The 13,674-nt window shown below is 31.4% G+C and overlaps 1 protein-coding gene across 2 annotated transcripts; it reads right to left on the bottom strand.

Annotated features, from left to right (window-relative positions):
- Positions 1–8,858: 8,858 nt before the first annotated feature.
- LOC109817729 (tubulin beta-5 chain) lies at positions 8,859–11,284 on the bottom strand. 2 transcript variants are annotated; one of them, XM_020383061.3, is made up of 3 exons: positions 11,127–11,284; positions 10,373–11,042; positions 8,859–9,834 (listed from the first exon to the last, which is right to left on the bottom strand). In XM_020383061.3, exons 2-3 carry the CDS (start codon positions 11,034–11,036, stop codon positions 9,149–9,151), a joined length of 1,350 nt encoding a protein of 449 aa, XP_020238650.1. In that variant the 5' UTR covers positions 11,037–11,042; positions 11,127–11,284; the 3' UTR covers positions 8,859–9,148. The 2 variants fall into 2 exon arrangements, with proteins under 2 accessions (XP_020238650.1, XP_020238651.1); XM_020383062.3 differs by having other exon boundaries at positions 11,123–11,270.
- Positions 11,285–13,674: the final 2,390 nt, after the last annotated feature.

A 13,674-nucleotide genomic window follows, 5' to 3' on the forward strand; every position in this document is an offset into this window, starting at 1 on the left:
GCATGCTTTGATTATCGCATAGGTTGAGAGGATTTAGAGATTGGGTTATTCATCTGCATGTATGAGTTTCAGGGTTTGGGACGCTTAGCTTGAAAATTTGGAAGTGCTATTGGAAATCTGAGGCTAAGCGTGAGTTTTAGGTTGAGTGTGAGCTTCATGTTGAGCATGAGAGCTGAGATGTGACTCTAAAAGGCTAAGGCTGAGTGTGAGAGTTGAGATGTGCCTCTAGAAGGCTGAGTTGAGTATGAGTTCTATGTTGAGTGTGGGGACTTAGTCAAATAAATTTCTTTTCAAATTGAGTTGGTTTCTTGCTTGATGAATGAGTTATATGTTGAAAGCTTGTTGTTTGAGTTGTTTATGGTTAAAAGATGATGAATAAGTTGTAGGGACGTTGTTGAATGATAAGAATTTTTATGTATTGAATGTTGACAAGTTGTATGTTGGTAATTAGGTTGTGAGTTGTGAGTTGCTAGTTGAAAGTTGATTCGAGTAGTATGTTGTGAAGTTGTGTAGCTATGTTAGGATTCTATATGGATAATGTTGATGTGTTGTTGAGATGCATATTGATCATAATGTTGTAAATGAGGTGTGATGATGGTGATATGAGTTGAAAAGTTGTGTTAATTGAGTTATTATGTTTAAAATTATAATGAGTTGTTGTGTTTACCACTTAAAACTAGAGGAGATATTTTCGAAAGTCGTCCATCCCATTGTATGGATAGTGTGTTGTAATACTCTAAGAGTCTAATTTGTTGAAAATCCTTCTTGGGAATTTGACCCTTGAAATAGATGTTGTGTTGTTTCTCCTTTAGGACTTTGTCGGTACCGTGTGTGGGCAAAGTCGAGGTACATATGTATGAAGCGACCATAGTATAAGGGTCAGGTCGAGCTATATTGATTACAAGTAACCAACCGAGTAAAATACGAAGTCGGGAACTTAGTTCCTAACCGAATATTGGAAGGTTGTAGTATTTAGAGGATAGTTGCTGGGCTAATCCCATAAAAGGCTTAGTTAAGCTAGTTAATATTGTGGTAGGCCCATACCCAGCGGTTCTATCCTAACATTAGTATTATACTTCCTTGTTTAAGTGACGCCATCCGAGAAACTGAGTTGCTATGTTGTGGATTTTTATCCAATTTGTTGTTGATCTAACAAGCTCAAAAAGATCACCCTGTGTTGCCGATTTGATAGGATCAAGGCATTTAAATTACTCACCCTTTGTTGTAGAAGATCTCCTAGTTGAAATGCGTGACAATGCATATAATTGTTGTGTTGAGCATATGATGTGTTGTGTTGAGCATATCATGTGTTGTGTTGAGTGTGTTGTTCATATGTTGTGTTGAATTATGATGAAATGTGTTATTGTGTTGAATTAGAGTTGGATTATGTGGATTTGTGTTGTATATTATCATGTTATTCGTTGTTGTGTTGACAAAGATGAGATGATAATGTGATGTTCTCATGTGTGTGTGTGTATATATATATATATATATGTGTGTTGTTTCTTTTTCCTAACTTACTCTTGCGGTTTGCACCGCAATGATCATATGTGATATGAGAGCAAAACAAGGATAGAGATGGAGTGTCATAGTGGAGGCCACATAGTGGTGTTGGAGTTGGATGTTCTGTTAACCATCTATTGGTGGTGGATTTTGTATAGATAGTGATAGTTGTTTGACTGACAACATAGTTGTATATATATTTACATGTGCAGGATTATTGTATGTGATGTTATACTTATTCTAGTATATGATATTAACTTAGTTGTTGTGTAGTATAGTGTAGGGATCAGAATGAATCATGACATATTTTACCTAACATTTAATTAACTTATAGGTAGACAACTAATATATATTTATTATGAAATAAAATTGAAAGAAAGTAGGATAAGAAACATTAAAATGGCTTATGAAAATATATAAAATTTTGGTATGTTTATTAGTGTGTATAAAATAATCTTAAACAATTATTGGAAACAAATGGAATACTTCCTCCATTTGTTTTTAATTATCAATTTTTTACTTTTTAATAAAATTTTGTTTTTATTTATATATTATTTTTAAAATTTAAGATTATATTAATTATTATTTTATCCATTATAACCTTACATTGATCTCACTTAATTTTTAATCAATTTATATATCTAACACTCTTAAACAACTATTTTAAAAATATATATACAAAAATAGTATGTAAAAGTGTTTTAAAATTTGGATACATCTTTAAATCGGTAAAAATAACAAATAAAATAATAAAATAGAAAAAAAAAACTAGTTCAATGGTTTAATCCACATTAAATTAGAAATAAATCTCATTAATGAAATTCATGTATTGTGAAGTGTATTAAATATAAACGTAAAGCAAAGATATATTACTAAACAAGTATGGTATAAATCTCATCGGTGGAATTATATAAACCAAATATTATTTATATAATGCTATTGTTGTTGCAAGATTATTGCCATAATTAGTGTTAATGTTATGCTCAAGCCGAGCAGAATGTGGTGCAACTACTACATCAAAGCCTTTTGTAGAAACCTTCATTCAAGGGACTATCTCAAAGTTCTACAATAACTAGAAACCTAAAACTATACTAGTCATCACTATCATCCTTTCAATTACAAGGAATTGTTGGCGTCTTTTGTGTACTTTGGGTCATCACTATGTGTATAACTGGAAATTTGGATACTAAGAATAAAATCTTTTAATCATTAATAATTACATCATAAAGTAGTCAGTTGAAGCGATTGAATCATAAAATTTATTCTCACTCTTCTCATGTTATTGTAATGTTAAATGAGTTTTATTTAGGTTTAACTGCTTTCTTATTTTTATATATATTATTGAATAAATAATTTATATATACTATTATTATTATAATACTATTATTGATAAATTTTATCAATTTAGCATATTTCTAAATAAATTAATAATTTCATAAATATTTTTTTATTCCACATCAGTGTCCTAAGATTTCTAGAATAATCTTACTCAATCCGGAGATAAATAAAGTTTGGTCAAAGATTGTTTTGGTCAAGAATCAAATTTTATAAATATAAATTAGTATATATTTATATACTTTTACAAAAAATATAAATATATTAGATAAAATATATATAATAAAAAAAATTAATTAGAAATATACTAATTAATTTTTTTAACAAAAGCTATTAGATTTTTAATGAGGGATCAAAACCATGCGACTATAATATTTGAGAGACTAAAATTGTCTAATTAAAATTTTAGAAACTAAAATAATACAATTACAATATTTGAGAGACAAAAAAAATATATTCAAGCCTTTAAATTTTTTTATCTAAATATTTAATATTTATTATTTTATCATGTCATTTCATTATTATTATTATTATTATTATTATTATTATTATTATATATATATATATATATATATATATATATATATATATATGATGCGATAAATTTCTATTAGATGTATATGTAAAAGTAGTTTATAATGATCATGTTAAATAAATATTGACTCTTTTATTATGCTTAAGTTTAAAATGTTGGTTTTGAGTTGGGTATTCACATTAATCCTTGAATCATTATGAATGGTCTAATGGTAAGAAATTAAGATAGAAAGAACAAAGTCCTAAGTTTAAATTTTGTGATCATTTGTAATGATTTTTATGGATAAAAAAGTAATGATTAACCGACTTCATTTAACTTAATTTATAATAGTTTAATACATTATTTGATTTGTAAATATATACAAATAATAATAAATAATAAGGTCCTTAAATAAAAAGAATTATAATTAGATTTTTCATCTTTTTATAAATTTTTTTAATTTTAGTGTCAGGAGTACAATTTGTAAAATTTTACAAAATATTTTTTTATATTATCATGCATTAACAGTCACATTAGATAATTATTTGACATCATCATCTACATGTATTATGTTTTAATTCTTATCTCCCAAAATTCTGTAATATTCCATAATTTTTATAATTAGAAATATTATGAAAAAATTTATAAGTGGAAACTAAAACATAACACACATGGATATTAAATGAAATGAAATGGTAACATAAGTGTTTAAATATGAAGATGTGAAATTTATTCTATCAATTATACACAGACTATTAATTTCAAAAGCTAAATTATAAAAATAAAGTTAAGAAAATGAAAGACCCGATTATAATTTTTTTTTATTATTCCAAAAACCTAATGAAAATTTGCAAAAAAGAATACGGAACAAATGATCCATTAAACCATCCATAACCACACCCATTTAAATGAATTGAATTGAGTTAACCCACAAAATTGAACTGGTCTAATCCGCATTTGATACCCTTAACCAATGGATAGAACTAAATTGAATAAATGTATATTTAAAAGGGAACTAACATCTTACTTATATAACTATTTAAATCACGAGTTAAACGAGTAGCATGTTAAACCAAACCTATAGAGTTAGCTCCAATTCCAACAATGGTAGAAAAGAGTGACTAGAATATGACATGCTGATCAATGGTAGGGTAGCCACCAATAATAATGATATAATGGTAGTTGGTTAATGACGGGACAATAAAAGGGTAGGTAATTTATACATGCCGCATAACTCAATTATAAATATTGGAAATTCTGTGTTCCTCCTAGGAATGGGAGTATAAAATATCAACTAAAAATTGTTCTAATTAATATCACACCTGAATAGGGGTCATTTCAAATATGTAAAATATATATATATATATATATATATATATATATATATATATATATATATATATATGAAATATTAACTATCAAAAATAATTTGATTATTTCTTTGTCAACATAATTTATTTCATATTTAAAATTAAAATTTTAATTTTAAATAATTTAATTAAAAAAATATAAATTATTACCACTTATATTAACCGATATCAATTTGATTTTGAAATATATCTCTACCCCAAAAGTTTATCGAGGTTGTCAATAAAATAAATAGTTCACTTCCCATGATTAGAAAAGGATTTTAAAAAAATATAGTGTGACAAAGACAATAGTCCATCTTGGAGACTATGGCCCAATTCATTCTATACAATGTGCTGCACATGTCAAGCTCTACTACTTTGGACCCAAAGGGAGAATTTTTTGGGTCGATTAATTTTTTTCCCCCTTTTCTCTCTATTTTCATAAGTTTAGAAAACTTGGAGAATTATTAAAGTAGATACTTAATATCAAATTATTGCAATAGATAATACTACAATTTTTGTAGTATCAACATACAATTCTTTTTTGTTTATATGTCCTACAACTTCATCATTTTTCTTCATTTATTTTGCCATATTTTATTTATTGTTATTTAATTATATCCAGATACTTTGTAGAATTAAGTAAAAGAAATTTCCAAATAAAAAGGAATGAATATGGTTTTGAAAATTTTGAAAATTGAAATGTTGAAAAATTAATTTAACCTCAACATATTATTGTAGGAGATTTCTCTTAATCTTAACTAAGATCAACACTATTGCGAAAAATGAAGTACTCATTTTATTTAAGAGAAATATTAGCTTAAAAATACTTAAAAAAAAATAATGAGGACTGCTAATTTATACTATAAATTATTTAATGTCTAGCCGTAGGGTTTGCTTCGAAGTATTATTCTCTTGAAAATTATATAGCTAATCTTTTAATTATTGTCCCAAAAAAACTCTTTTAAATATTAGAAATTATAAGTAGTCTTTCAAGTAGCGAGAAATCCATCAAAATTATAAGTAATCTATCAAATTGATTCCTGAATATTGGTGAAATATACCGATTCAAGGACTATTGATACTTGAAAAATTATCTATATTATTTTATTACTCTAAAAATTAAAACATGAATTAAATAGGAAAGAAAAATAATACTTATGGGTTAAATTAATAGTTTGTTCTTGTTTATTTCATTTACTTACTGTTACTTTTTAAATTCATAAGTGAGATTTGTATTTGATTTTAGTTATGTATTTATTTGTCTTTCATGTTTTAGTTGTAATTCTTATCTTTTGGGATGATATGATTCTAAATTTCATTTTCTTGCATTTACCATTCATTTCGTTTCTTTTCTTGTAGTCCAATTTACTCCTTTGTAGCTCTTATAGTGATTAGTCAGCATTGGAAAACTCCACAAATTACTACAAAACCTAAAGACTCACCAACTTGTAAAGGTCATACTATTACAATTTGGATAGATATTAGACACGTTGTAAAACTTTTCTCACTCAAGAGTTGTTTCTTTTTGTATTTTAATATTTTGCACTTAAAATACTAATTGAATTGTTTGTTGCTCTGTTATGCATAAAAGTAGCTCCTAGATATGATGAACAAGAGCATTAAAACAATATCTATGATCATAGGGGGTTGCACTAATAATAAACCATAAGAGAGACACAAAACATCCATACAACCAAGATGTCAAACAAGGGGTGAGCCAAATAATATTTCAGCTAACTCTGCCATTGTATTATCTACAATACCTATATCACCATAAAACCCCTTAATCCAAGTACTAACCGAATTCCTAATGAACCCACTGAAGCCAACAGGTCAAGTTGTCCCAAGTAACTACCATTCACATGTAGAGAGACATGTTCACCAACTACAAGCTCACAACGTGCCCAAACCTCTTTTAAACACTAACGTGAAGATCTGCTACTCTCGTAAGCCTGTAAAATAGCAGGCCTACTGGACAATTTGTCAAGGTACATTATTTTGATTTTAAATTATAAGCAGGTTTCAGGCCTTCCATAAGAACCAGCAAGCAATGAAAGGTAACACTCCCTTTTTTTTTAAACAGTCATGCAACCAGCTATTCCAACTAACATGTGGCTAAAGGAGCTCCATGTTTCTCCAGCCCAACATCCTCCACACCAGCGGTGTACGACCACATCGAAACAGGAGGTGCAAAACATCCTCATTCTCATGGCCACATCTCGAGCACAAAGATCCCCCACCCACATGTCACTGATACATGAAGACTCGGGTGGGCAAGACATGTTTACACAACTACCATAAGAAGAACAAAATATTCTCCCCCAATGCCAGTTACCAATTCCACTTTCAAGACCATGATTGGGCACCACCCACTTCAGAAGTTAGCCATGTAAAAATAAGGTTATAAAGATCTAAACATGGCAAACAATTAAAATAAACATGTTCAGATCATTTTTAAAAAATTACAGAAATTAAAGAACTAACCTCTGGCCATTGTTATTTGCTTCTAGTTTCCGAACCCTTGTTCTCAATACACGATAGTGTTGTGTGCTAAAAAGGAAAGTAGACTCAGTGACCCAAAACAGAGATCTGCGTCCAATTTATAGAACTCTAATCTATCAGAGTCTCTTTGAACGTTGGAGAATATGCAAGAATTATGGTACCATATCCGCAAATTATTTGATAATGGGTTGAATCAACATCAATAATGGACCACATTCAGAATATGTTAACTACTTAATAGAGGAGAAAAATCAGGAGTTCATACGTGAAAATGGAAAACACGTTGCTTCCATTTATCCTAGCAAAAACGGTTGTTTTTAAAAAAACAAAATATATGCCAACAAGTCACTAGTAGGTAGAAGCAACCGAGTAGATTCCAAAAGGGCTTCCACTCCACGCTATAACATTGTGAGCCTTGGGGATAGACAAACGTCTAACTGATGAAGCTTATGGATTACCTCGGCCGAAAGAAGAGTAACAAGCTCACTGACATCCCAAGTGCCATCCTTCCAAACATCCTGCACCTTAATACGAACATCATGTATTTGCATAAAAGGAACTTCACATGCAAGATCAAGTTTATTAAACCAAGGATCAAACCAAAAGTTAGCCTCCCCATTTCCCAATCTGCAAAGCAAATCCCTCCTTTAAGTAAAGATGCGTTTGCTTCAGAGAACACAGAAAGTATGATCCATTATACATTAAGATTTGTATTTGATTTCAGTTATGCATTTATTTGTCTTTCATATTTTAGTTGTAATTCTTCCCTCCTGGGATGGTATTATTCTGAATTTCCTTTTCTTGGATTTGTCTTTCATGTTTCTTTTCTTGGTTTGGTTGAGATGAAATAAGTAAGAAATAGGAAAGAGAGTGAAAATATGATAGTGGAAAGAAGTTAAGAAGTTTGGTTGATAAGAAATAAAGAGGTGAGAAATTAAAAGGTGATGAATCTTATATTTTTTCCTCTCTTCTCTTTTTTGTATATATCCTATTTCTCACCTATTTCTCTTCAATCAAATCACTAAATTCTTACTCTATTTCTTATTTATTTTCACTCACTTATTTCTCTCTCATCTATTTCTTTCCATTTTATTTTTTACTTATTTCTTTCCTTTCTACTAAACTCAAACTACTTAAATTTACTCCTTTGTAACTTTCCTGGTGATTAGTCAACATCAGAAAACTCCAAAAATTACTACAAAACTTGAAGACTCGCCAACTTGCTCATGTCACCCTTTGCGAGGAATTTCACAACAAAGGCAAAATGTAATTCTATCAAACAAATTGAAAGCATGTAAGATAAGAACCACAAATTTCGGATTGTCCTGCAATTTGGACAGATATTAGACGCATTGCAAAACCTTTCTCACCCAAGTTTCTTTTTGTATTTTAAAATTTTGCACTCAAAATCTTTACTAATTGAACTGTCTGTTGCTCTGTTATGCATAGAAGTAGAGAAGGGGGTCAATCCTCCAATTTTTCTAATTTGAGTCAGCTATGTTCGCTGAATTGTCACCAAAATTATGACTCAGCATAATTTTATTCGATCTAATAAACTAGACATTACCAAATAAAATCGACAGCGCAAGGATGTTGAGCCAAAAAGCCGAGGCAACGCTTTTCCAAAAAATAGACATCTCAAGAATCCAATGTAGACAAAAGCCATGCATAAGAATAACAAAATATTAAGGAAACATGATCCAGTATACCAGATGGAACAAAAAGTAAAAGCAAGCCAATATAAGAACAAACATATAGGTGCCGCATCACATGTCCCTCCAACCTCCACTCACACTACCATTAACCATAACCAGGCTCATCACAGTATCATCCCGCAAACCGTACATACACTAATTACAATCATCAAATCGCAGAGCGGAGCAAACACACTTACGCATGACATAGCATATGCAAGAGACAAGCATGTTGACATTGAGCCCCTTCACATATGATCCCCTTCAACATCATCTTCCTCCTCATCCTCGTACTCTCCGTCATCTTCAGCAGTGGCGTCCTGGTACTGCTGGTACTCAGAAACAAGATCATTCATGTTGCTCTCTGCCTCCGTGAACTCCATCTCGTCCATGCCCTCCCCAGTGTACCAATGCAAGAAAGCCTTCCTCCTAAACATGGCCGTGAACTGCTCGCTCACCCTCCTGAACATCTCCTGAATCGAGGTCGAGTTCCCAATGAACGTGGACGCCATGGACAGCCCTCGAGGAGCAATGTCACACACGCTGGACTTGACATTGTTGGGGATCCACTCAACAAAATAAGAAGAGTTCTTGTTCTGCACGTTTATCATCTGCTCATCCACCTCCTTGGTGCTCATCTTCCCCCTGAACATTGCTGACGCCGTGAGATAACGCCCGTGTCTGGGATCTGCAGCGCACATCATGTTCTTTGCGTCCCACATTTGCTGAGTCAGTTCCGGCACTGTCAATGCACGGTATTGCTGAGAGCCCCGAGAGGTCAGAGGCGCAAACCCAACCATGAAGAAGTGCAGACGTGGGAAAGGGATGAGATTCACAGCCAATTTCCTCAAGTCAGAGTTGAGTTGACCCGGGAAACGAAGACAGCATGTAACACCACTCATGGTCGCAGAGATCAAATGGTTCAAGTCACCAACTGCAACAAAACAATCAATCACAATTCACACAATATAAAAACCCTTTTTTTTAACGGTGGGAACATTTTAAGAGATTACAATGATTTACGCACACTACACAACCAACTAGCTAAATTTCACACTACTCAACAAATTCAACTAGTTTTCCAATGATTAATACACACTACTCAATGAATTGAACTAAACAATCTCAAATTTTAATTATATGCAAAATAGAACAACCCATCAAGACCAATAAAAATAATTTAATTAATTTATTTAATTAATGATGTTATATTTAATGTTAATTAAAAATAAATATAAAAAAATAGAATTAATAATAAATTAAGGATATAAAACAAATTTAATCTTGACTAACTTGAAAGGCTAATATTAGTCTAATTTGTTACTTATAATTAGAGTAAAATGATACAATTAGTTGGACATTGAAAATTTGATCATAAATTCAGAATGGATCATAGATCTGAGATTGATTTAAACTAAAAGTAAATTGAAAAGATGAAATGAATAATAGTAAGAATGAGATTGGGAACTGACAGCTGGGAGTGGTCAACTTGAGAGTCCTGAAACAGATGTCGTAGAGCGCCTCATTGTCAAGCACCATGCACTCGTCAGCGTTCTCCACCAACTGATGAACAGAAAGAGTAGCGTTATAGGGCTCAACGACAGTGTCGGAGACCTTAGGCGAGGGGAAAACGGAGAAAGTGAGCATCATCCTATCGGGGTACTCCTCCCTGATCTTGGAAATCAAGAGCGTCCCCATTCCGGAACCGGTCCCGCCGCCGAGCGAGTGGCACACCTGGAAGCCCTGGAGGCAGTCGCAGTTCTCCGCCTCCTTCCGCACCACGTCCAGGACCGAGTCGATCAGCTCCGCCCCCTCCGTGTAGTGCCCCTTCGCCCAGTTGTTCCCCGCCCCCGACTGCCCGAACACGAAGTTGTCCGGCCGGAAGATCTGCCCGTACGGCCCCGTCCTCACGCTGTCCATCGTCCCCGGCTCCAGGTCCATCAGGACGGCGCGTGGGACAAACCTCCCGCACGACGCCTCGTTGTAGTACACGTTCACGCGCTCCAGTTGCAGATCTGAGTGTCCAATGTACTTCCCCGTTGGATCTATGCCGTGCTCGTCGCACACCACTTCCCAGAACTTCGAACCGATCTGGTTCCCGCATTGCCCTCCCTGAACGTGAAGGATCTCTCTCATTTTCCCCTGCGATTCAAACACTCGTTAATCACTAACCCTAATTAATTGCAGATCTGAACTCAACAGAGACAACAAGAGCTACTTACTTACCTGCGATGTAGTAGTGCCGATTGACACAGAGAGATAGTTTGGGAGAAGGGAAGTGAGTGAGCGAGTCTTTTATAGTGAGAGTCAGGAGTGTTGATGGGTCATCCCTCGCTTTGTCCTGGGAAGGCGCTGGGCCGTTCGATCGAATGCTTTGACGGTGGAGATGACATTTTCGTAATTTAAATTTTTGCTTTTATTTAGGACGGATATGCCCTTGGATGTAAATGACGGAATGGTCCCTGTTCGTTCGCTGTTAGTGTTCGCGGAATTATTAATTTTTTAATTTTAGGGGAGAAGGAAGGAGCATGGAAGGGGAATGAATGTTTGGACGTTTTAACTAACCTGTGCTGTAAAGTCTGTGTCGGTTCATCACGATAGACACCTACACCATTTTCTTTTTTATTTCCTGCAAAGAATTTACATAGAATAAATAAATAAATTGTTTTCAATTGTTAGATTTTTTTACTCGTGTTATGTTTTTTTTTTTTTTTGGAAAATAAAATTTACGGATGTTAAAAAGCTATTATTCATAAAACTAAGTATGTTTAAATTTTGAGTTTAATAAATATATGATAAAAAAAATTTAAAAAGTATTATTTTATTAATTAATCAAAAATTATCTTTGATATCACTTTTAAGATAATTATTATAAAATTTAATAAACTTATTATATATGTTTGTTTATAATTAGATGATATTTGAATGCATATATTATCATTTTTAAATTCGGATACTACTAATTTTGAAACAATACTATAAAACTAATTAATTTTAAACAAGTTTATGTTGAAAATTAACAATTTATGGATCACGGGCTTTATTAATTTCAAACATCACAAGATTTAAAACTCTTGTTTCTCTTAAAAGTAATTTTGCATGTTACAGACATTATTTTGAAAAAATTTAAACAGTTCTTAAACAGGATCTAATAGTGGTGGGATTAGAGTAATATCACAAAACTTTATGTTTGAAACCTAATATCAGCATTGTAATTTTGATTGATAAAAAAGTATAATAGCATGCAATTTCAATTTTTAAATTACTTTTATGAAAGTGATAGATTTTGCATTATTTTTAGCTAAAATTAAGTTTATAGTTTAGTGGTTATTATATAAATGTATAATAGCATTTGAATGTTGATGAAAATTGTTTTAAATGTGTAGTTATCACTTAGATTACGTATAACATTACAATATTAAAATGTAGGAACATTTTTATTAATTAATACAGTACAATGAACAAAACACAGATGCATGAGCTGCACGGGCTTCTACTACTCCCAGCATTGAACATTTTTCCAAACACATAAACATCAATTTAAATTTATGAATTTGGACCTGTAAGAATTTCTTTTGCTAAAAAAAATACAATGAATTGATTTTATTATATCAAGTCAAGAGCTGTGTTTCGATATGTATAAAAAATATATATATTTGTGGTTATAGTCCATTTCATAAGTAATTATAAGAAAACAAAAAAAAAAAACTTTATGTGTTAAAACTAGTGTACATATAAATTAATTAAAATCAACTTTTTTGTAGAAATTATATGATTTTTACTTGTCTAAAACGTTAATCTAAATTTATATTTAAAAAATCATTTTCTATAATTATTTATAAATAAAATTATCCGAAATGAAAGAATAACTATTCCCATGGATAGATAGACTCACTGTCAACTTTAATGCTAATTGCAAGTTTTGTGTGATTTAGTAGAAAATCGGGTTCCTAACTTTAAGTCATCTCTATGGTGCTTTGGGAAAATCATTGGAATGTATAGGTTGTCTTGTCCATATCTTCAACGTTAATTCTTCTGTTTCAAGTCGCTAGATAATCCACTTCAAGCAAATTCTTATTTAATTTTACTTGTGATAGTTCAAGCGATGCCTTTTTGATAACTTCTTTTCCAGAATTAGCAAAATTAAAATAAGTTATAGCATAACAAAAAAAATATATTTATTCTTATTTCGGATTTATTATTACATGTAACATTCATTTATTCTGATCTTAATTTTAATAATTTGAAACTATTTATATACAAAATATTTTTTTGGTAAAAAAAATACTCTTAAAAAGAATAGATTATTTAAAAATTCTTACTAATCTGTTGGTCAGCAGCAGACAAGCGTATAATATGTAGTCACAAATTTAAATTTAAATTACATTAATTATTAGTTGAGGTAAGACCCTAAAATATATCATGTAAACCAGATGTACTTACTCGGTCAAGTATCTGTGAAATCATACTAGCAAACAATTAATTATAATGTAATTGATCATGTTTAGTTACTTTTAGAGTGGGATAGATCACAATGGTTCAACAGATAACCAAAATATTGTATTTATATTAAGAGAAAGAAAGAAATGTGCAACAAATTAGAAACATATGGAATTAAGGTAGTCATTCTTTGTTTACATAGCAAGGAATTAATGAACCAAAAACATTAGACAGCCATCACCATCACCCGCATCAGCTACTTGTGTCAGTTGCAGCGTAGCTTTTCCTCATTAAACAGTAACAGTTACATGTATTTCTCTTTATTTCTCTCCAT

The sequence above is a fragment of the Cajanus cajan genome, chromosome 4 (genome assembly GCF_000230855.2).
Source record: "Cajanus cajan strain Asha chromosome 4, NIPB_CcT2T_4, whole genome shotgun sequence".
Lineage (NCBI taxonomy): Eukaryota > Viridiplantae > Streptophyta > Magnoliopsida > Fabales > Fabaceae > Cajanus > Cajanus cajan.